The following is a 25142-nucleotide window of genomic DNA, read 5'->3' as shown; positions in this document are numbered from 1 at the left end:
ACTCTATTGTTGAACAAGAGAAAAGGAGAGAAGATCTCCAACTCTTACAAAATATCCTATTAAAGTGCACTATCAAAGAATGGTGGGGACGCCTACCGGACTAATAAAAGGACGGGTTACAAACCCTCCAGTGTACAAAAAATATGATTCATGGTGAAGAAAATCGCAACCTCACACACATAATTTCAAAAAGCCAAAAAAGGCAAAACATATTATAATAAAGTCATGACTATAACAGAATGCATGCCCAAAAACGCCAAACAAGGAAATGGCATTTCAAAATCATACTCCTATGATTTTATCAAAGCATATGCCTAACTGCTGAAAAAGCAAGTTCATACAACAAAATCCTGAAAAAGGTAAATATGAGTGAAAGAGGAAAAAGGCAAATATTGTAACTCCCACAATGATATAGGGTACGATACAAGCTCATGTATACAACTAAGGAAAGACATTGATGAAGCCGTCAAGACAGTACATTGGCATATATGGTGATAGGAATCCAACAACAACCAAGGCAAAAGATGACAGCTCCAACAACTAATATTACGAAACGGGTAATAAAACACCCGATAAAAACCGGATGAAGAATCCGAGTATACCACTAAACACCGGATGAAGAATCCGGGTACAAAAAAAAAGAAAACCAAACCAAAAACCGGATGAAGAATCCGAGTACAAAACCTAAAAATCGGATGAAGAATCCGAGAACATGACTATGACCCAACCGACGAATCCGGTCATATTTTATAAATATCAAAATCTTCACAAGCAGCTTGGTCGACAAGAGACTTCCCGGAAAGCGGATTCACCTTGGTCAAGTGGTGTACAAAAGGAATTACTTCCGTCATTACCTTCTTATACTTCACCTGCAGAGCTGATAGATCGGAACGAAGAAGTTGCAGCTGATTTTCTCTATTCACCATCCCATCTCGAGCGGTCTGCAGCTGGATATCTTTAATATCTAGAGCTCGCTTCAAATTTTGAACATCGGAGGAGCAATCGTCAGAAGAAACAGAGGCAAAACCAGCGTACGTGCCACAACCTTCAGAACGCCGCTTCAAGATTTCCAGATCCGACTCCAATCGGCGAATTTTTATCATATCCACATACGACCTAGCACCGAGCTTAAACTTCTGGCCAATAGTCTTTATCCGGCCATACTTGCAGAAAACACTCCTCTTTTTCCGATAACCCTACCTCATTTATTTATTTATGGAATCCATCAACAAAAGTGAAAAACAAAACCCCGAATCCAATTGCTTACCTTATATAGGGATACAGGACGAACTATCGACAATTTGCAAGAAGGGCCATTCAAGATTCATTTTCGTACGAAATCGTCCCTCTCAATAGCCTTCTGAAAGACAGCGGACTCCCTGATGCAAACACGCAGGGTATGCTTGAAGGGTACGTTTCACTCTCGATAAACAAGGAAAATATTTACATTTATCAAGAATCCTATATCTTAGGAAAGAAGATCAAATAAAATCCCTTATTCTTAGAAGTGATATACATGGCCCGAAAAACCCTACTTGGGGAATAAGTCACGAACCCCCCATAAATAGGGGGAAGGATGGCTAGCATTACATCTTCGGCTAAGATTAACAACATGATCTTGGCATATCATATTATTAGTCTGGGGGGCTTGATGGTGTACCCACCGTCACCCAGAATAAAGCCTCACCCTAGGTAGCTTAAAGGTCACCCAGGATATCACATAGCCTGGGGAAAAGAAGATAAACACAAAAAGATACGATCATATCACTTCCTTAAATAAAGGAGATCGTTACCAAAGATAAAAGACGTGTGAGAGACTTATTCTCCACGAAAAAGCAGTTATAAAAGGGGGAAAACCCTAATCATTATCATGATGCCTACTACGGCAAAACCCTAAAACACATACACGATCCACGGGCAAAACCCTAAGAGATCTAAACATAACTAAACCGGCGTACAAGGGAGGAAGACTCCTACCAACAGGGAATCGCCGTCCAATCCATCAAACACCTCCAAATCTCTTGACCTAATCCATTGTACAAACACTACCAATTCATCAAGTAACCCGAGCCTAAGTAATTTTAAACGTATTAATTTAAACAATGTGTATTGCTGCAAAGTTCTTATGCAAATTTAAAAAAGGTGATCTATGAGTGATCTTAGCAACCTTAATTAGTTTTGGTATCTACACACCTTAAGTTGCATTCGGGATCTAGCTAAACGTCAAGTTTGTCGTTGATTAATGGTCGATGTATCATCCAACATGCCAAAGGTTGTTGGACTCCAAATGGTGCAAATCACTTTTACTCGAGGAATAACGTATCCATATCAACTCATGATTGATCTTGTATTCTATATTCTATGCTATCATCGGCAATTGGCATGCCTCTAATTTCACACCATTGAAGTCGGGAGAACTCTCATACTTTATTACACACCTTAAATTTGAGAAGAAACCTATTATACTTGTCATAGCACCACTCCTTAATTTTAGAAATTGCAATGGGGCGGCTATCATTGGGATCTCAATCTCCATCCCCATCCCCGATTCCTACATGCAATCCCCATCCGCGTTAGGAAATTAGATTACATTCCTATACCTGTCCCCGTCGGGTATCGGGATCTCCATCGGGTAATCGTGTTTTTTTTTTGTTTTTTTGGAATAAACCTAAATTCATAAAAGTAAAAAATAGCTATAATGTGTAGTTCGATCTTTTTGTTTTATAAAATACGAGAACAGTATCCGCGCATGCAGCGATGATGGAGGTGATGGTGGGGTGGTGATGTAACGGCGGTGGCGGTGGCGGTGGCGGTGATGGGGTAATCTATTTGACGGGCTCCGTCCACAGATTTAAAAATTCGTCGAAAGTATATCGAATGACCACTCTAATGAAAGAGCATGAAATTTTAAGAACACTCATATAATTTTTATAATTAATCGATGTACAATTTTTGAGATAAAAGATTTTGAATGAATTAAAAGAATAAAATGATTTATGGGGGAGAGAGAAAAAAATGATTAATTGAGATTTGAGAAAAGAGAAAGGGTATTATAATTATTTTAGGTAAATATAGAATAGATAGAAGGGACATTTTGGGGAGATACTTAAAATCAATATTGAATATTTTAAGTTTAATGTTGAAAATCTAAAAGAAATCTGCTTTATAATATAGTATAGATATAGATAAATATAGTTTTATATACAAACTAATATCTATGTTAAGTAATCGATGAATAAAGTGTGATACATATAAAGTTTTAAATAAAGTAGTTTTAACCTTAAAGTGATTCTAACAAATAAGAAAACTTAATGTGATTATACTAAATATATATAATTTTTTTAGGTTCGGAGATTTATGGTTTCCCATCCCCGGTCAACTAGGAAATTCCCGGTAAAACGGGGTTCGGGCATCGAATTCCCTTTCGAGTGCAGGTATTTTTGTAATCCATATTTAATTCCCTAGTCACGAAGTCTCCTGGTGCCATTAATTAACTATCAAATAGATTTCAAGTATTCACCAAAATTATAACACTTTCTGTAGTTAATCATAAATCTCAAACTCTAAACTCAAGAACACGGATAAAAGTAGGAGGAATTATCGTCTCCGTCGTTATCCACGAGCAATCCTTCTAGTAGAAAAATAGGAGGTGAAAATAGATGTTCACATCCTTGATAAGGTGTGATAAGGGTGTGTAAGTGTGTTGTGTTAAAATCAAGGGCGGACGCAACATATAAGAAGGTGGGTCCTAGGACCTACCTAAGTTTCGAAAAATATTTAGAGGTTATGTGATAATTTGTTCAAGGACCTACCTACAAATTTGGTCAGGACCTACCTTGACATCTTATTTTTGTATAAACATTCAGGCTTAATGGTGAGAAAAGGAAGAAAAAAAAGAAAATTTCCGGCGACTGTAAAAAAGAAAATTTTCGACGACTGTAAAAGTGTCTAAAGAGGAAGATGAAGTACTTTTGGAACAGAGAAGATAAGTATTTATTTAATGCTAGTGAAGCACCTGTCACTCCAAAAACCAAGAGTACTGTCATGCCTTTTTTTTAATTAAAATTAATTAAATTGTAAAAGTGTCCACCCAATGCTTTTTTATCCATTTGCTTACAACTTGTAATGTATATGTTTCTTAACAAAAAGCACAACTCTTATTTGAACAAGTCTGATTAAATACTCCATATGAAACAAGATTTGTTTTTCTATTTTTGGGTAATAATTAATCCTCCTAAATTATTAGCCTAAAAATTCTCCTAATTAATAGGATTGTGACATGTGATAAATTAGGGGGTGAGATTAGGAAAGATCATTACCCTCTATACTATATTATATAGCAAAATCCCCCTTTCTAAATTTTAAGTTTCAACATTTACTTTCCCAAAATGCTCATTCTATCAATTCTATATTACCAAACACCATATCTCTCTCCTCAAATCTCAACCAATCATCTTTTTTCTCTCCTTCATAAATCATTTACTCCCCCAATTCATTCAAAATCTTTTATCTCACAAACTGTACATCGATAAATTATAAAAATCATATGGGTGTTTTTAAAATTTCATGCTCTTTTATTAGAAATGTCATTCGATATACTTTCGATGAATTTTTAAATCCGAGGGCGGAACCCGTACGGTTAAGGCCTTTGGCTATCACACTTTATGACCTATCATCCCACCATCTTATTGCCGCAATGCGCGGGTACTTACTCTCGTATATATATATATATGCAATATAACTTTTTTTTGTCATATTTTAAAGTAAAAATGTAAAAGAAAAATTGTGTGACACGATAAGTTTATATAAGTTTAAAATAATTATAAATTTGCATAGGGACTCGCAAAAATCTGGATAAAAACGAGTCACCTAACGAGTTGACTATTTTCGGTGTAAATTGACTCGACTCGTAACAGTCAACTCATGACTTGTAAAAGTTTAACAGCTATGTATGTATGCATAATTAACAATGTAAAAGCGCCCCTAAATCGAATTCATGTTTATATATGTATCTGTGAGCCGATAAGTTGCCTCAACCTTATTTAATTTATTTTCGCTGCTTGAACTAAGTCGTCAAGCTAAAATCAAGGACTTACGTAAGTTAAAATCATAGATCCGCCACTGATTAAAATGACAAATTTAAGTGAAGAAGCTACTGCTTAGATTTTGGAGGGTCGTTCGACATAGTTTTCAAATGATATATATTCATGCGTATTTACGAATCATGATTCAACTTTTGTGTGGTCACCTTTACTTTGCCCATCAAGACCGTCGCCTTCCATCCTTCAAATTGGCCGACACCCATTAAAAGCAAAGAAATAAAATTAGACAAAAAAAAATCCGTTGACTCCAAAATCAATAAAAAGTCAAAGACAAAACCGTAAATCTTGAACCTCCTAAAAACAGCAACTATTTATGGTTACTCTTACCACTCTCATACACTGATCTTTTTCCCCAATCATCATAATTCATAATTCTTATAAGGGCAAACACACACACACATTATTTTATATATTTTACATACACACACAATTCATTGAATTGAAAAAACAAAAAATAATACGAGGATGTGGAATATGAATAGGCAGATTCGATTGATGAAAGAGATAAGACAACAGTATAAGATATGTAGATCGTTTACTACAATAGAAGGACACAGACCTACCATTGTTCATAAACAAGGTCTTGATATTCTCCATGATCCTTGGTTTAATAAGGTATTCCTTTTTTATTATTTTATCTTTTTTTTTTCTTATTATATATAGTTATATATATAATATAATTAATTATAAGTTGTAATGTTAATATATGCGATTGATGTTATCAACCTGAATTGTTGTTAAAGATCAGATCATTATGATCTACTTTTCCCAATAAAATATGCCAGTTGGGCCGGGAACGGTGTGATCACACCGAAAAAAGTTACTGAACCACTTTTTACCTGGTGTGATCACACTGATAGTTTATTTATAAGAAAAAGAAAAATACACAACATACACAAATTACACCACGCCGAAGACCCAGCTGATGGTTGTGTAGCGTTCACACTGTAAACCGGTGTGATCTCTCATACCACGACATGAATTATTGTATCATGTCCACTTAAGAGAACATGTTTTTTGAACTCAGATGTGATATGTATCCGGTGGTATTTTTATAATGTGGTTATCTCCTTTTCGTTATCTGCCACGTAATTGGTTACAAGTCTTTAGGAGGTCGGATACATATAATAACTCTTTTAAGTATGATACATACTGTAAGTTTCAGGTTTCCAGCCGTTTAACCCTTTTAAGAAGTGTATGATAAGCCGGGCTCTTATATGGTCAATTGTCACATGCTTACATGTTCAGTAGTATGGGTTATGTAATGTTTACATCTTAAAATAAATATTAACAGGGAACAGCATTCTCCATGACTGAACGGGACCGTCTTGAATTACGTGGACTTTTACCTCCAAATGTCATGAGCAATGAACAACAGATTGACCGCTTTAGTAAGTGATCATTAACTTCTGCTTTAAAAACTTATTGCTGCATATGCTATGCCTTCTGTTGCATACTATCCGAGTACGGGCTGATTTTGATATTTTATACTCAACCACTTAATCACTTAACTCCATATCAATTAAGGTAAAGCTAAGTTTATATAGCTTCATTCCATGAATATATTAAGAGGATATACTCAAGTACTCAACTAAATAGCTAATAGTCTTATAAGTTCAATTCATGTGTAAATATATCAAGAGCACAAGGCTATTTCTTTTTAGAACCGTTAAATATTTGCGAACATACTGGTGGACGGAAAAATCAGAATCGTATGTCTATCTAACCCATCGTACTTATATATTCAGAGATTCTTTACTGTTTATTGGGGTGCGTGGGTCGATTAATGATTTAGAACAGAGGTTTTTTTAGAATCAAGTTAAGGTTACTTTTGTTTCATTTCAAATGACTTTAGGGAGACCTCCGTAATGTGGGCTTACATATTTAATTGAACATGGTGTTGTGATATAGTTCCTCCGCATTATATGTTAGTGATAAAGCAAACAAGGTCAAGCATAGTAAAAAGAACCGAATATGAGCTACTTTTCTTTGTTACAAGCTTAAAAAAGAGAATAGACCCTATAAGTTAGAAATAACAATATTAGAGATGAATTATGTCATGCTGTGTATCCCTGATCCTCCCCCCCCCCCCCCCCCCCCCCCCCTTTTTTTTTTCTCTTCCATCCCTATAGGAACCATGATCATGTGAGCTAGTGTGTTTCTCATCTACGCTCAGTGATGACAAATTTGCTTCTTTGTGTTTGGTTAAGAATTTTTTTGAGTCTGTTAAGTAGTCGACTTTTTGATGTAGAAATAATAGTATTTAGCTACATATATTCATGTAAGCCTCATGAAGGAACTGATTTCATCATGAAATGATTTACATATATTGTTTAAAATTTATAGTGGCTGATTTGAAGAGACTTGAGGTAAACACTACGGATGGTCCATCAGATACGAATTCATTGGCTAAGTGGCGGATATTAAATAGACTGCATGACAGAAATGAGACAATGTACTATAAGGTGAGTGATTTGTTTGGGTTTGAGTTTACTTACTTCACTGTATCAAGAGCAAATATATGAAAAAAGTTACATGCATAATGAATGCAATTCCTAACGCTAAGATAAATGCTTATAGTGTACAGGTCGGGTCTTAACTAATCGCATTATATTTGTTATGTCAGGTTCTTATTGCCAAAATTGAGGAATATGCCCCTATAGTGTATACTCCTACAGTTGGGCTTGTTTGTCAGAAATATAGTGGTTTGTTTAGAAGGCCAAGGGGAATGTATTTCAGTGCTGAAGACCGTGGAGAGATGATGTCAATGGTTTATAATTGGCCTGCTGATCAGGTCTGTACTGGCTCTGACTTTACAACTATGTAGAAGGGTTGGTGCTTGTAATTAATAGCTTATGACTCATTACTGAATTTATGAAGAACCCATCTTTTATATTGTGTAGGTTGATATGATTGTCGTCACTGATGGAAGCAGAATATTGGGTCTTGGTGATCTTGGAGTTCAAGGGATTGGTATTGCAATAGGAAAGCTGGATTTGTATGTTGCTGCAGCAGGAATAAACCCACAAAGAGTAATATTCGCACTGCTCGCTACTCTTGTCTTCATTTGAAAATATGTATCAACTAATGTTACTATTAGTCAAATCAATAATTTCATCATCCCACTTTACTCTTTTGGTAGAATCTAGTCCTACTTAGAGTTTTCTCTTTTCTTATCACAGGTGCTTCCTATTATGATTGATGTTGGAACCAACAATGAGGCCCTGCTTAAAGACCCTCTATGTATGATTCATTTTACTGATGGATTCAGTCTAAAGCTTACTGTTACATGTTATGATGTATAATCTAAAAGTTTTAACATAATTAACCTATAAACCATCATTGTATATTGTTGATATGATCGTCTGTTCAGATCTGGGATTGCAGCAACACCGCATTGACGGCGATGAGTATATTGCTGTTATTGATGAGTTTATGGAGGCTGTTTTCACTCGTTGGCCTCATGTTATAGTGCAGGTTATTATCTCTTTTAGTATTTCTACATGCTTGTAAAAGTTCTTAATAAACGTTATGCATCAAGAAGATACTTATGAGGTACCATTTTTTTTAGTTTGAAGATTTTCAAAGTAAGTGGGCCTTCAAGTTACTGCAACGCTACAGATGTAGCTACAGAATGTTCAATGATGACGTACAAGGAACTGCCGGAGTTGCAATTGCTGGTCTTCTTGGAGCTGTTAGGGCACAGGGAAAGCCAATGATTGACTTTCCAAAGCAAAAGATTGTTGTTGCTGGTGCTGGAAGGTTTTCATTCTTTTTGGATGATTTCTAAATCTGTTTAGTTCAATTTTATGCATAAAGTGGCCATTTCTCATTTATTTTGTCATACCTATTGTGCAACTGCAGTGCAGGAATTGGGGTTCTGAATGCTGCTAGGAAAACAATGGCAAGAATGTTAGGAAATAACGAACAGGCATATGAGAGTGCAGGGAGTCAGTTTTGGGTCGTTGATGCTAAAGTAAGTTTATTCATTAGCCATATGATATTCATCAACGATCAGTAAGCACCACAGAAATCCTCAGCTGGTTTGTTGTGGATAAATCTAATCAAATCTTTTTTATTTGGACATGAATTAGGGTTTGGTAACAGAAGAGCGTGAAAATATCGACGAAGATGCAAAGCCATTTGCGAGGAAGACTAAAGAGATTGGCCGCCAAGGATTGAGGGAAGGGGCAAGCCTAGCAGAAGTGGTGTGTTTGATACCTTAATTTTAATGTCGAGTGCCTTCGATAATTTAATCATAATTCAACTAGTGGAAAATTGGACACATTGGGTAATGAGTTAAAACAATTGGGTACTTGGGTTCCAATGGAGGGATTGGTTGGGTCGGGTTAAATGGGTCATATACTCATTCTAGTATGGGTCACAATTGGCTAGGCTAGTGGGGTTGACCCTTAAACAGTTAATAAAGTTTTGTAACTAAATGATTTGCTAGTTCGGGCTACATAACAATAGACTTTGTTGGACTTTTTAACGTCCACTGCTTGTTGTCCATTGATACAACTAGACCCTGTGGGATTTACTGCTTGTTGTCCATTGATACATTCAGTTGATGAACAAACAGTTAGATTACTGGTCTTACAGCTTCAGAATTGGAGAAATCAGAATATTGGTTATTGACCTACTGTTTACTTTCTTTGCCAATTAGGTGCGGGAAGTAAAGCCTGATGTACTTCTTGGATTGTCTGCCGTTGGGGGTTTGTTTTCTAAGGAGGTGCACATTTACAATGTCACTAAATTAGTTTAATTTTTCTCTATTTATGCTCTACATTTCTTTTTATTTAACTAAGGTTCTCTACCAATACTTAGGTATTAGAAGCACTTAGAGGGTCAACTTCAACAAGACCTGCGATATTTGCAATGTCAAATCCCACAACCAATGGTATGAGTGTTATGATGTAAGATAGTGGCTTATGCGTACGAGCTTTTAAATAAATTATTCTTTGCTGTTTATGACAGCTGAATGCACACCGGAAGAAGCATTTTCTATTGTGGGTGACAATGTTATTTTTGCAAGTGGAAGCCCATTTGCTGATGTGGATCTCGGTTTGTTTTCCAGTTTTCTTATGATTTGACTTGTAGAATTTGAAGCTACCTTTAGACTTTTCTTTGAGTGACTATTAATTGTTTGTGTTTTCTACTGCAGGAAATGGACACACCGGTCATTGCAACCAGGGAAACAATATGTATCTTTTTCCTGGGTCAGTTCTTAGTATCAGTCACTGATTCAAATATTCATATGTATATTTTCATTATTTCTAATTTTATGATATTCAAATTATGTAGCATTGGTCTTGGCACTCTTCTTTCTGGCTCTAGAATAGTCTCAGACGGCATGTTACAGGCTGCAGCTGAATGGTAACTTTCTTATTTGACCCAAGTCTGGTCATAATTTTGCAATGTGAATGATCATTTTTTCCAATGCATAATAATTTACAGCTTAGCTGCGTACATGACCGAAGAGGAGGTCCTCAAAGGAATTATTTACCCTTCCATATCGAGGTATATGCATGATTTATATTGTATACTCTAATTTCTGCACAAGTATTGGGCACTGGTTGCTGATATGTAGTTTAAAAATAAAATTGTAACTTTGGCAACTTCGTATTTGTCATTTTTGTGTTCCAGCATACGTGATATTACAAAGCAGGTAGCTGCTGCGGTTATTAGTGAAGCAATAGAAGAAGATCTAGCAGAAGGGTATCGTGAAATGGATGGTCGTGAGCTCAGTAAGCTAAATAAGGTACTATCACAACTGAGCCCATAACTTCAGTACCTTGTTGTACCTGAACTATTTTCCAATAAATATTTTGCAAGATATAGTAAACTCTATACTATCCTATATTTATATACGAGTATATATTAACCGTCTATTGAGTATTGACAAGTGCGTAAGCTGAAATTGGTTCCCACCACACTATCCTTTTACAGGATGAAATTCTTTGCTACGTTGAGAACAATATGTGGAATCCAGAATACCCAACTCTAATTTACAAGAAAGATTGATTGCTGAATGCTCCATCACCTGGGAAAAGAAGATGGCAAGTGAAACTTGACCTTTTTGTTGCATAGTTTGCTCATACGATCTTTGGTCAAACATCGTGATGTAGTTGATGAAGTATAAACTTACACTGGTTTGTGAGGTTGACTTGTGTTTAGAATTCATACATCAAGTTTTTTTCCTGTGTTATGAATACACGCTCAATACAACATGTAAAATAAGAACAATAGCATTAAAACTGTTATCTAGACTTGTTGACAATGTAAAATTCTTTTGTAGAGTGCTTAAGTTTCGAATGCTGTCTGCTCAAATTTACTAGTCGTTTCATTGTTATCTTTTCAGTTGAATTCTGTAATTCTAACCTTATCTGTGTAACTTGTATGGCTCGTAATAGGTAGTAATGGTGTTCAATATCTAGTTTCGATGTGAAAAACAAACATGGAAACACAGAATTTGGATTTTGTTTATTGATTCTGGTTAATGATCAAGTGCAAAAATGATTTGATGTTGGTAATTTACTAATTTACAATGGTTGAGTTGGGTGATTTCAGACCAAATAAGGGAGGCATTTGTTTTTTAAACCATTAGTGATTGAATTCATATTTGAGTAAATGGATAAATAACCATTAGTGATTGAATTCATAGTTGAATAAATGGATAAATAATGTCTGTATGAATTAAATCAATACATTTATTTTTTGTTTATTAAGTCAAAAAACAAATATTTTTTATTACTTAATGGATTAAGTATTTTTTATTAAATCATGACATTTTTTATTAAGTTATAAAACAAACACCACCTAGTTAAGACTAATATATTAACATATGAACCAAAAGACAGTGATACCCCACAATTACGTATAAAGGTAAATCAGAAGGAAATTGATAATAGCATCACAACTCTTTATTAATCTACTATTTTTACGTATTATATAATTGTACTGTCTGTTATAACAGTTGTACAGTATGGTATACCAATAAAAAATAGTAATACTAGTATGAGTATTTTGTAATTAACCTAAATGTTGAGTTTAGGGTTGTTTGGTTTCAAATAGAAAAGCAACTTTAAATTTGGTTGTGTTTTCATCAAACATCTAGTTCGAGCACCCAAAAAGAACATCATTTTTATGGATATTCGACTGATGTTCTCATTTCTTCTTTTGAAAATTTGAACAAGAAAGGTATGATTTTGAAATTTTGAAGAATAGACCATTCTATTTTTCTAATCAAAATATCAGAAAATGACAAAATAAAACATGAACCAAAAAGGATTTACATAAACTTTGATAAATAGACCATTCTATCTTTCTATTATTGATTAAATAAACTCATCTTAAATATAATACTTTACTAACAAAAACAAATAATAATACTCCGTAATAATTAAAACTTGCCCACGAGACCATAATAATAATAGAAAAAGGAGCGCATAAATAGATTTAAATAAATCCACTGCCCTTATTTGACAAATATTCTAACCACAGACAGTCAAGTCAAAAAATTTTATATTTCTTCTTCTTCTTCTTCTTCTTTCTTGTTTTCCTGCTTTTTGTTCTTGTTATTATCCTTCAAACAAAGTAGTAACAAATAATAATACTAAAGAAAGAATGACGGCTCGGATGGAGAGTTTAATTGGACTTGTGAATAAAATACAAATGGCATGTACGAAATTAGGTGATTATGGCGGCGGTGATTCCACCTTGAATTCTCTTTGGGATGCCCTTCCTTCCGTCGTCGTTGTTGGCGGCCAGGTTTCTCCTCCTCCTCCTCTTCTTCTTCTTTTTTTTTTTTTAAGTTTTTTTTCTTTACAGAAATTGTATTAATATTACTCTATTACCCCGTATTATTATTATTATTATTATTATTTTACATTTGTTAAAAGTCTAACATAAATATATATATATATATATATAATATATATATATATATATATATATATATATTGTTGTTGTTGTTGTTGTTTTTAGTTGCTGTAATCCCTTAAAGGAAAGTTGAGTTTTTGTATGAATTACATTAACATTTTTTTTATTATTTTAATATATCCTAAAAAAATAATAATTGTTAAGTTTTTGTATTATTTTAGATATATGGCAAAGTAAAACAGTAAGCTGTAATAGTTACTTTTTTTTTAAACCTGAGTTCTGTTGTTGTTTTTAAGTGGATAAATATTTAGGAACAGAAGGAAGGAGTAAGTTGGTGGGGAGGTTTTGAGGAGATAAAAGTATATTTTTCGAAATTAATGTGGGTGTGCCCAATACACAATGTGAGACAAATTATTTCAGACGCTTAGATATGATCGACCGAACAAAAGTTTGAATCTTTGCGAATCATGTGAGGTAAATCAAGCTCACTTAGTGAAGGAGAATTGAAATTTAAGACTATCTGAATGCATCGTGTTCAGAATAGATAGGCTATGCTAAGGAAATGATGCCGAGTTGCCGACTATATCTTTATCTGACACCTAATCTAACTACTCGGCCATAACCTTGCACCTTTTGCCACGTTAGTTGATTGCTGCGTCTTCAATTATCACCACTTCGTAGATGACCTGACATATTAGAGACTCTCATGTTTTTTTCATTCCAAATGTATTATAGAGCTGCAGCAAAATTGATCTGCCAATCAGTCTCCAAACCAAGCTGCCTTTAGATATTGGTTACAAAACACCTAGAATATTTTTATTTCACATGATGTTAGCTTGAACTGATGTTTGGCTTTTACTTGTAGCCTTGTAGGTATTCTGTATTTGTGTTCTCTTAGTTTCTCCTTTTTTATGTTAGTATTTAAATCTCTCCGCTTGAAGCCTGATGTTGTATTTAGTACACTTGGCTCGATGCACGTTTGAGTTTTTAATTCGTTGTCTATTTTTATAAAGCCCTTTATGGGGATGGTTTATGGGAGGCTTAAATGTTTTCTTTAGTTATTTTTGCATTCTGTTGATGCAATTGAGTTGATAATAGAGTTCTGGAAAGTCATCGGTGTTGGAAAGCATTGTTGGGAGAGATTTTCTTCCTAGAGGATCTGGTAAGTTAGTTACTAGTTCGATTTGTAGTATACTTTTGCTTTTTTATAAATATCTTGGTGTTAATTTGAGATATCGAATCAACCATTCATGGCTATTACAGGTATTGTCACAAGGCGGCCATTGGTGTTGCAGTTACATAAAACGGATGGTGGAGAAGAGTATGCTGAATTTGGACATATTCCACGCAGGCGATTTACTGATTTCTGTATGTGAAGTGATGCTCAACTGATTTCTTTTATGTAATGAATAATGCAAATTATCAGTTTTTTGTGGAGAATAGTTTACTTAGAACAAGTATCTTTCACAGCTTTGGTAAGGAAAGAGATTGAAGATGAAACAGATAGAATCACTGGAAAGTCAAAACAAATATCTCCGATTCCAATCCATCTTAGCATATACTCCCCTAAAGGTGGGTACTTTTTTTTTAACCAATATTGTCATATTATTACTTTTTATGTGATACTGAATCCGTATTGTGGTTTCTTTGCTCTACCAGTTGTCAACTTAACTTTAATCGATTTACCTGGATTGACCAAAGTTGCTGTTGGTAAGTTTCTCTATCTTCAATGATTATTGTTGCATTTGCTAATCGATCTGAGCTTCATTTGACTCGGAGAGCCTATATATTTGCAGAAGGACAACCTGAAACTATAGTAGAAGACATAGAAAAGATGGTTCGAGCATATGTCGAGAAGGTAATTTAGTTATATGATTAGTTAAAAGAAACACATTGCATGTCGTTAGTTCTGACATACGCTGATGGTTGTACGAGTTTCAGCCCAACTCCATCATATTAGCAATATCTCCTGCCAACCAAGATATTGCAACATCCGATGCTATGAAACTTGCTAAGGAGGTGGATCCATCAGGTATGCAGTATGCTTACCCTGTTGATTTGTTTATTAACTCCAATATCCGTGCTTTTTTATCTTATAGAACTCCGTGACTTTGCAGGTGAAAGGACTTTTGGTGTGTTAACTAAGCTTGATCTGATGGACAAAGGAACTAATGCATTAGATGTGAGACCTGTTTTCCTTTTTTCACTAAATTGAAGTTACAGGTTGAAAGTTCACTTTTTCACATATTCGTTGCTGATGTTGATGTCTTCGTATCTTAAGGTCCTTGAAGGCAGAGCTTATCGTCTCCAACATCCATGGGTGGGGATTGTGAATAGATCCCAAGCTGATATTATGAAAAATACTGATATGACTTATGCAAGGCGAAGGGAGCAAGAGTACTTTTATACCAGTCCTGACTATGGACACTTGGCTAGCAAAATGGGTTCTGAATATCTTGCAAAACTTCTCTCCCAGGTATGCTATTGTTTCTGCACTTTCATTTTTGAATTTGTTTACCTGTGTTTTACATGTATAGTATCTGTTATTCTGTTACCCGGATGAGGAAGTGTCAAGTATTTCAGTGTGTATAGACTTGTGTTTTGTCAAGCACTATATTGATAACAGCGGTGGTCTTAGTATTGTAAAAGAACTTGACTATTACCTTGGATGATTTTTATATGCAGCATCTGGAATCTGTAATTAAAGCAAAAATACCAGGTATCATTTCTTTGATAAACAAAGGTATTGATGAGATGGAAGCAGAGTTGGACCGTCTTGGGAGACCAGTTGCCGTTGATGATGGGGTAAGACACTTCTGCGTGTATTTATATATGTTAGAGTTGCAATTTGAACCCTTTATATTCATTAAAGTGCCACTTCGGATTGTGTACCATCCCAAATGGGTCAAGTCAAAAAATATAGCTGCTAAAATATGAAGTTTAAGTGGGTTCAATGTCTCCAAATTCTATTTCTAACGCATGCCACCTGCTATTTGGTTTGAGTGAAATAAATTATCGTATCTATGAATAATTATTTAAAAATGGACATAGTGTTTGCTAGTCAACCCAAACAAAATATGACTCGTTACAACCAGAACATGTTTTGACCTGTTACTCGATGTTCACATGTTGCTACCTCTAGTTATATGCATTACAGTCTTACTGTCTTTAAACTGGTAAGCGGAGTTGGTTACCTTTGTTCAGGTTACAACCTTACTGTCTTTGCTTAACCTAAATGCTCTTTTTCAGGCTAAACTGTATACAATATTGGAACTTTGCCGTGCATTTGACAAAATATTTAAGGAGCATCTAGATGGAGGGTAAGTATTGCTGTATCCCTGTTTCTCTCTCTCTCTCTCTCTCTCTCTCTCTCTCTCTCTCATCTTGTATTCATTAGGTGGGATCTTTTATTAGTTTATAGGGATGTTATACTGACAAATTATGTGGTCTTGTGTTAGACGGCCTGGAGGTGACCGAATATATGGAGTTTTTGACAACCAGCTTCCTGCTGCTTTGAAAAAACTTCCATTTGACAGGCATCTTTCCCTACCAAATGTGAAGAAAATTGTTTCAGAGTCAGATGGATATCAGCCTCACTTGATTGCTCCGGAACAAGGTTATCGACGTCTCATAGAGGGGTCTCTAAGTTATTTTAAGGGACCAGCTGAAGCCTCAGTAGATGCCGTAAGTGGTTCTACTTCTAATTTCAAGTTGGTTATAAGTGGTATTTGAATGTGCATTTTGAATCACTTTTAAATGTTTAAATAAACAGATTCCACTTCTTATATTTTAGTTATCTATGGCTCAAATGATCTGTTTCATAATAGTTGCAACAAAACTAATTATCTAAGGGTAAATTGAATTTACTTATTTAGTACTTATCGTCTTCTAACTTAATTCGAGCGACTTCTATTTCAAGTTTCACAAGACATCTCTACAAGAATGTCGGATTTTGCTCATTTTACTATTTCATTATCTGATTACTATATTTTCCAACAGCAAAAGCTCATCCAAATGCCATCTTCCACAACATGTTTACAGCTAATTATCTGATCTTGCATGTTTAAAGTCACATAATCACTCCCATCCGTACACCTCTATAGTTTCATCTAGAGCAAACTCACTCACGTAGTCAAATGTTAATGTTCTACGTGCAGCTTGCTCATATATCATTTTTCAGGTGCATTTTGTCCTAAAAGAACTTGTCAGGAAGTCAATTGGAGAAACTGAGGTCAGACTTGAGAAACCCACATGTTTATGATATAATATAAAACTTGGATTCTCGCTAAAAACGTGAGGTTGTTGAAACAGGAGTTAAGGCGGTTTCCTTCGCTTCAGGCTGCTTTGTCTGGTGCTGCTGGTGAAGCATTAGAAAAATTCCGGGAAGAAAGTAAGAAGACAGTTGCTAGATTGGTGGAGCAGGAGTCTTCTTATCTGACAGTCGATTTCTTTAGAAGACTTCCTCAAGATATGGAGAAAGGTGGGCCAGCACCTCCTCCTGCAGATCGCAGGGCTGCATCTGCTGATCGCAAAACCCCACCCACGGACCGTGGAATCCCTACTGCTGAACATGGAAACCCGGGTGACCCTTTAGGAGACCGCTATGGAGATGCACATTTTAGGAGGATTGGTTCAAATGTATCCTCTTATATCAGTATGGTGTCTGACACACTCAAGAACACAATTCCAAAGGCAGTTGTTTACTGTCAAGTCAAAGAGGCCAGGCAAAATCTACTCCATTACTTCTACATGCAAATTGGAAAGAGAGAGGTGTGCTTTAAGACCTTGTTAATGACTTTTTATTGAATTATTTTTCACATGGTCAACTTTCTACTTGGTAGCGATGGTAAGATCTGAATATTGGTTTGGGTTGAAACATGTTACAATGGGTTGGGTTGAAACATGTAGTTTTATATGGTTCAAAAAGGACCAAGTTGGGATCAGTTGGCCACCAACACTTTTTGGTCCATGTCTTCAAAATAAATAGCGATGTATCAATAATATTACAGAATACAATAATACTACACAATTACAATGACTACAATCTTTGAACAAAAACACTTTAGTCTGGTGATTTCCAACATGATCAACCTATTGAACGCGTTTGTAACATCAAACATCCCAGATAGACAAGTTCATAGTTAAATTAGTCGAATTTTCCTTTTCTACTTTTGTGGCCTAAATCGGTGGATGGGAATTTGATTGTTGGGAGTCTAGGTTACTAAATGGCGAGAAAAAGTCGTATAATCAGGTGTTGACTTTTGTACGATATAATGAATAAAACTGAGATTTTCAGGGTAAAGAGCTGGGGGAATTGCTAGATGAAGATCCATCTTTGATGTCACAGAGACAGGAACTTGCTCAAAGACTCGAGTTATACAAAGCAGCAAGAGATGAGATTGATTCTGTGGCATGGGTGCGGTGATGGTAATGCAATCCTTAAGTTGTATTGGTGCTTTTTCTGTACTTAATCTTAACTCGGGTTGATATGCTGTGTTTGGTATTTAGAAAGGAATGATATCTGTATATATGTAAAACTAATGCGTTCTTGATATCTTTGAATATGTATGTGTTATCTTACAATAAGCTCTGAAAGTTAGATTCGACTTTTGTGTGTTTTTTTTTAATTCATGATAGATGGGCAAAAATTGTTATCATACAAGACCCCCCTGGCATCCTATTCGCATAGACAGGCTATATGACCGTCTTCATTGTGTATTGACACAAGAATACACAAGAATTACGCTTTGTCGCAGAATGATGATATTGATGACTCTTTAACCATAGCTTATATGTTATTTATCAGGTCAACTGATCCAGTAACGTACATGTTAATAAGCTTATTTGATGGTTTTAGTTATCTCATTATATAATATAAAGAATTTCTGTAGGAATGAAATTAGCTAAAAGTGTCCTTAAAAGTCATTTGTGCATGAACTCTTTCTAAGAAAAAGGTTCTGTACTAGCTTAGTTGCTGTTGCTTTAAGCTTAATCTTTCTTTTTAATTTTTTTTCATGGAATATTAGAGATAAAAAGCATAAATATGAGTACATTATAGTTCACATATCATCAATTGATAATACATTTTGGCTAATACCTGGCTAACTCATAATTAAATCAAAGTATTAAGGGATTGTTTGCAAAAACAGATTTTACATTTTCAAAACACCGGTTTAAAATATAGAGTTAATTTCATATATACCCTTCCTAAAGCATGAAATATCATATTTACCCAATATATGTTTTAAGACCATTGTACATCATGTATTGAAAATTTATAAATTGGGTATATATGATATTTAAGGGGTTTAGGAAAGGGATATATGATATTTGCCATAAAATGACGTCCCTTTATCCACCTTTTCAAAATTGCCTTTTTTTTTCCTCGAAAAACACAAATAATCACTTTATTACCCAACAATTTTTTCGAACATTCAGTCGGTATGCAACATTAGGGAATTCTCACTGTATAATAGTGAAGCTTGCATGTACCCTAAACAACGAGATGTTGACCATGGGTTGTTACAAGTATTCGGAGGAAAAAATCTCAAGATTTGCCATCCCTAAAGATCGTACTCAAGATCTTGAGTAAAACCTGATTATTTACAAAACAATTTAACTTGATTATTTTGTTGATATAAACGTAATAATTACACAGTCTCAAATACTTACATTAACTTTAGCTTTTTGGAATTTATGATTATGGGTGAAATCACATTTTGATGGGAAGGTGAGGTGGTTTACACGGGTAATCACAAAAATGAGGTGTGATTTCAAAGAATGTTGTTAATTGGGTCCTAAGGTTTGATATGATTACTAGACTGTAAACGTATTGAAAAATATAGAAACGAACTATTTATATTTCAAATTCAATGTTATAAAAGAAATTTACAATATTTTAAATACAAATCTTTATATATATATATATATATATATATAATAAAAAAGGATTGTTTTTCAAAAGTATTTTAGAACGATTATGATGTGTCATGATTATACATTTTTTAAAAAGTTTTTTCTTTTATTTATGATGTCATATTTGACACAAAAAAAAAATCTCACTTAATGCTTATTTAAAATTCCTAATCTTTTATTTGAAACAAATAAATCTTAATCTTTTCTATAAAATATTATGAAATGTCTTTTTATACTTTGTTAACGCAACATGTACTCTTATTTTACGTATCATTGTGTTAGACGATTCACTATCTTCATATCAAGTTATAATATATTGATAAGAAAAATTACATACATTCTTTTACATTTTTTTGGTTTTAAAATTTTGATTACAATGCCCGGGTTGAACCCGAGTTGCTTAGCTGGTATAAAAAGTAAATGAAAACTCCCTGCACCAAAAATCTAAGGAGAGCTGTATTTGTGTCAATTCATTTCATTAAATTAAGGGTTAATTATAAAAATGGTACCTGAACTATTTATCATATTGCACAAATCATACCCAGGGTTTATTAATTACGTCCGTCATACCCAAACTTACCATTTTTTCACTCAAACGATACTTGGACCTAACGTCCGTTAGTTGGTGCTGTTAAGTGTCCCCATGTACAGGCATGAAATTTGTAAATTTCATTATACTTCAGGTACCATTTTTGTAATTTACCATTATTATTAATATTTTAGTTTATAAAACTATACTTTATCAATTAGTATTATTTAATAAAAGATAATATTTTTAACGACATTTATTTAGTAATAAACTATAGTTTTATGAAAATTTATTAATATTTTATAAATATTTATATTGTTTTAAAATATAACATTTTATTTTTATAAAAAAAATTATTATTAGTCTATAAAAGATATTATTTTTCTAATATTTAAATTTTATTAAAAACAATTCATATTGAATTGTATATCTATAATGATCTTGATAGATATGTATTTCAAGATTTATTTTCTTCTTTAAAAAAAAAAGATGAATTAGAGGAAATGTCTTAATTTTTTGTATCGCATTAATTCCTACACAATCAACATGCAATAATTTTTCTAAGAAAAATAAATAAATATGAAATTACGCATTTATCAAAATAATCATGGATCTATAATTCAATATATTTATTGTTTTCAATAAATACATTCTTCTATAAAAATTAATAACTATTATAGAATAGAAAGAATCTTTTATAAAAATTAAATATTATTTCATAAAATAAAAGTAAATTTTTTTTAAAAATAAATATCTATAAAATATTAATAAATTTTTAAAAAGTTATAATATATTACTAAATAATAGTCATTAGAAATATTAATTTTTATTAAATAATACTAATTGATAAAATATAGTTTATAAACTAAAATATTAATAATAAGAGTAAATTACAAAAGTGGTACCTAAAGTATAATGAAAATTACAGATTTCATACCTGTACATGGGGCACTTAACATCACAACTAACGGACGTTTGGTCCAGGTATGGTCCGAGTGAAAAAGTGGTAAGTTTGGGTATGACGGGCGTAATTAATAAACCCTGGGTATGATTTGTGCCATATGGTGAATAGTTTAGGTACCAATTTTGTAATTAACTTTTAAATTAATGAAATTTTTAAACTTTTTACTAAATGGTTTATGAATTGTTCAGTAACACTCAATATAATTTGAATAATTAGTACGTGAACATTTTCGAATTGTTTCCTAAGTTTTTTATTATATTTTATCTTTTAAAATTGAAACCTAAGATTTCTTTGTAACAACACATAAAATGTAGACAATTTTACGTTAATCTACATATAGGAAGACTGTTTTTAAATAGAGAAATGCTACATTACAAATAAATACTTACAAACAAATATCAACTAGATCTATACCCGGTCGTTGACCAGGTTAGAAACAATATATATATAACTTTCCTTATTTTGAGAACCATTTTTTTTAAAAACCATGAGATATATCAAATTATATATTGGATTATATGTTTTTTTTTTGTCCATTCACATTTGAAATGATATAAAAAAATATGTTGTAGAAGAAACTTTTTTAAATATTAAAAATCATGGGGGGCCAAACATTTATTCAAAATATTAAAATATTGGTATGTGAGGGATTTTTCAACCAAGTTGGGTGCTTAACAGCCCATATTCCTTCCCCCATATATATATATGAAAGTTACTTGTAGTACATGTACTTTTTATAGTACATGTATAAGTTAACTTACACACTTCTTCTTCCTTCTTTCTTTCATCTCTGACCACCACCATGATCCTCCGGCGAGACTTACACATGTGTAAGTACAACTTTTTTAGCATTTTAGGGCTTAAAACTTCTAGGTTTTTTCCTTCGCGAGACAACCACCACCAGCCACCATCATCTCCGACCACCCCAACCACGGCGCCGACGCCGGGCCGCAAGGGCTTCGGCCGTACCGTAGCAAATCGTCAGCATCTCTTGGATCGCCGCCCATCAAATCCATACGATTCCCATATGCGTCCTTTAACGGTCAGTTTAGAACGGATAAGGGCCTCTGGCCCGTACCGTATCCACCCGAAAACGAACCTGATTCTCGCCGGAGAGTTAACTTACACATGTGTAAGTCTCGCCGGAGATGGTCGCCGTCGCCGGATAATCATGGTGGTGGTCGGAGATGGAAGGAAGAAGGAAGAAGAAGTGTGTAAGTTAACTTACACATGTACTATAAATAACCTACCCCTATATATATATATATATATATATATTCCTTATTTTGAGAACCGTTTTTTTTAAGCATGAGAACTCATAAATAATATACATGTTCACATGAATTTTTTGTTCATTCACATGTGAAATGCTATAAAAATTTAATGTTGTAAAAAAACTTTTTTAAGAAACCTTCAAAGTAGCCTTTTGTGAGCTTGTGAATGAATTTTTTCACGTTTTTTATTCACAAGTGATAAACGGCTGTATATGAGGTTTTAAAAAAAATTCTTCTACAACATATATTTTTATAATGTTTCACATGTGAATGAACAACAAAAAAACATGTGATTCAATATGAAATCTAGGATTTCTCACGGTTCTTACAAAAAAATTAGTTCTCAAAATAAGAGTCTCCAACATACACACACACACACACACACACATATATATATATAGTTAAATGTACACGAAACATGTTAAACTCTATCTATATCTATACCTACATATAAAAAGAATAGTCTCTTTTATTTATGGAAGTGTTGAAATTACTCTATGAAATATGACAATAATACCCCTTACTGTTCTTCTAAATCATCCTCTATTTATTCGTTAATTTAATTATCTCCACTAATACATTTAAAATACCCTTAATGAAATAAATTACACCGTCAGTCCTTCAAGTTTTAAAATAACTTCACTAACCACCATATTAATTACATCAATAGACTACATTACTTGTTGTCCCCACTATTAGTCGCCGGCGACACCAGTCACCACCGCATTTTCATCACCGACGTCGCATTTGCGTAGACACTATGCTAGTATGTAATAATAACAAAAGTACACATATTCTACTTTTATTAGTGATGGATAACATAAAACGTTAAACACCCAAACATAAGATTCCTGAAATCAAAAGTTCTAGATTTTCAAATAAATATATAATACTTCTAAATACATACTTGCTCATTTATCTTAGTGATGTTATTGTCTACTAACTTAACATCATCCAAAAACCCATTACAATCAACCTCATCGTTAAAATAAATAAAAAACTGAGAGAAGAAAAGGGTCGGTAAAGTTATTTACACTTAGAACTTTTAAAAACGACAACCGGTGAAGTCGATTATCGTCACCTTCACCCTTTTCATGGATAAAAATTTATTAAGTATATTTTTAATATTTGATTTAAGGCTAAATTAAAATCTTTTGATAAACCATTCACCATCTTACGCATTACAGGTGTACGATTTTAGGTTGTAAATATATTCGTTACACATTAAATTATGTTGTAATTTAAATTGAAACACATATTATGGATTGTTGACAAATAACTTTTGTGTTAACCAATAATCATATTTGAGTTTGTAAATAAAATCTTTTATAAAACAAACTAATACTTTTTTTTTTAATTTCTATCTTTAAAATACTTAAAATACCCTCAATTTTTGACATATTCTCAACTGACACACTACATCTACCTAAAACATCTCTAAAATATTTTCCAATCCTATCAATCCAAACTATCTCGATCTTTTTTCACTAACTTAAACATATTTTCAACTAATATACATATAGTATTCTTAATGAAATTTATTTACAATATACATTTTTTAACCGTTAAAATAACTACACTACCTTATTTTACATCAATTATTTGTACAATAATTACCATACGTTACCGTCATCGCCGCTGGCGCAATAGCCGCATTGTGCCAATACGCCACTCGTATACTACATATAATCTCTAGTTTAGCAAGAATTCCAAATGTTCACCATACATATTTTTATAACTTTTTTTTCTTTTTGAAATATGGACAATCTGTATTATATAATTATCTTTTTTCCTTTATAAAACAAACTGGCCTCCTCCTTTTTTTTTTTTTTTTTAACTTTCAATCTTCAAAGTACTTAAACTACCCTTAATTTTCAACACATTCTTAACTCACACACTACATCTAACCTAAAAAATCTCTAAACTATTTTTCAACCCTATCGATCCAAACTATCTTTTTTTCCCACTAATTTAAATATATTTTCAGTTAATATACCTATAGTATTCTTAATGAAATTTATTTACAATATACATTTTTTTACTTTAATCCTTAAAATAAATACATTACCTCCTTTTACATCAATTACTTTTACATTAATAACCACACGTTACCGTCACCACCACCCATCGCTACCACCACCACTGCATTGTAAGGGTACACCACTCGTATAATACATATAATCTCTCGGTTAGCATGAAACTCAAATGTTCAATATACATATCACACATAAGGTTGTTTGCAATATTTTAAAGTGTTCGATTCACTCTAAACTGTCGAACTTCAAAATATTTTCAATCCATTGGTAATTTGTACGTGTCGTTCTATATAAAAATATAAAACATAAAAATTTGCTAATTGTACGTAGGTAAGTAACTTATTTGTATATAGTATTCATGATTCAAAAAGTGTAGATTAAATAGTATTTAAATGGTTACCATATATAAAATAACTAAGTTGACTTTTAATTTTAAGGGTT

General features: G+C 33.3%; 2 protein-coding genes across 2 annotated transcripts; both read left to right on the top strand.

The window, feature by feature from the left end:
* Positions 1 to 5398: 5398 nt before the first annotated feature.
* Positions 5399 to 11432, top strand: LOC122581759 (NAD-dependent malic enzyme 62 kDa isoform, mitochondrial-like). Its single transcript, XM_043754032.1, has 18 exons — positions 5399 to 5717; positions 6397 to 6493; positions 7449 to 7567; positions 7729 to 7896; positions 8006 to 8134; positions 8285 to 8345; positions 8476 to 8579; positions 8674 to 8864; positions 8967 to 9078; positions 9197 to 9310; positions 9769 to 9834; positions 9930 to 10002; positions 10080 to 10166; positions 10267 to 10321; positions 10407 to 10478; positions 10560 to 10622; positions 10749 to 10863; positions 11052 to 11432. Exons 1-18 carry the CDS (start codon positions 5568 to 5570, stop codon positions 11124 to 11126), a joined length of 1851 nt encoding a protein of 616 aa, XP_043609967.1. The 5' UTR covers positions 5399 to 5567; the 3' UTR covers positions 11127 to 11432.
* A 1169-nt stretch (positions 11433 to 12601) lies between these two features.
* LOC122581481 (phragmoplastin DRP1E-like) lies at positions 12602 to 18589 on the top strand. The gene is made up of 15 exons (XM_043753712.1): positions 12602 to 12872; positions 14082 to 14145; positions 14247 to 14351; positions 14454 to 14555; positions 14643 to 14693; positions 14780 to 14841; positions 14925 to 15015; positions 15101 to 15165; positions 15265 to 15459; positions 15669 to 15788; positions 16233 to 16303; positions 16442 to 16667; positions 17164 to 17214; positions 17295 to 17753; positions 18280 to 18589. Exons 1-15 carry the CDS (start codon positions 12729 to 12731, stop codon positions 18406 to 18408), a joined length of 1935 nt encoding a protein of 644 aa, XP_043609647.1. The 5' UTR covers positions 12602 to 12728; the 3' UTR covers positions 18409 to 18589.
* The last annotated feature ends 6553 nt before the right edge of the window (positions 18590 to 25142 follow it).

The sequence above is a fragment of the Erigeron canadensis genome, chromosome 9, assembly GCF_010389155.1.
Source record: "Erigeron canadensis isolate Cc75 chromosome 9, C_canadensis_v1, whole genome shotgun sequence".
NCBI lineage: Eukaryota > Viridiplantae > Streptophyta > Magnoliopsida > Asterales > Asteraceae > Erigeron > Erigeron canadensis.
Note: the sequence above shows the minus strand (reverse complement) of the source record. Positions and strands in the feature narration are given on the sequence as shown.

Coding starts and splice junctions, on each gene's coding strand:
- LOC122581759 (XM_043754032.1), top strand. CDS start 5,568: ATGTGGAATATGAATAGGCAGATTCGATTGATGAAAGAGATAAGACAA. Junction 7,897..8,005: donor ATAATTGGCCTGCTGATCAG/GTCTGTACTGGC, acceptor TATATTGTGTAG/GTTGATATGATTGTCGTCAC. Junction 9,079..9,196: donor TTTGGGTCGTTGATGCTAAA/GTAAGTTTATTC, acceptor GACATGAATTAG/GGTTTGGTAACAGAAGAGCG.
- LOC122581481 (XM_043753712.1), top strand. CDS start 12,729: ATGACGGCTCGGATGGAGAGTTTAATTGGACTTGTGAATAAAATACAA. Junction 14,146..14,246: donor TTTTCTTCCTAGAGGATCTG/GTAAGTTAGTTA, acceptor TGGCTATTACAG/GTATTGTCACAAGGCGGCCA. Junction 17,215..17,294: donor AGTCAATTGGAGAAACTGAG/GTCAGACTTGAG, acceptor TTGTTGAAACAG/GAGTTAAGGCGGTTTCCTTC.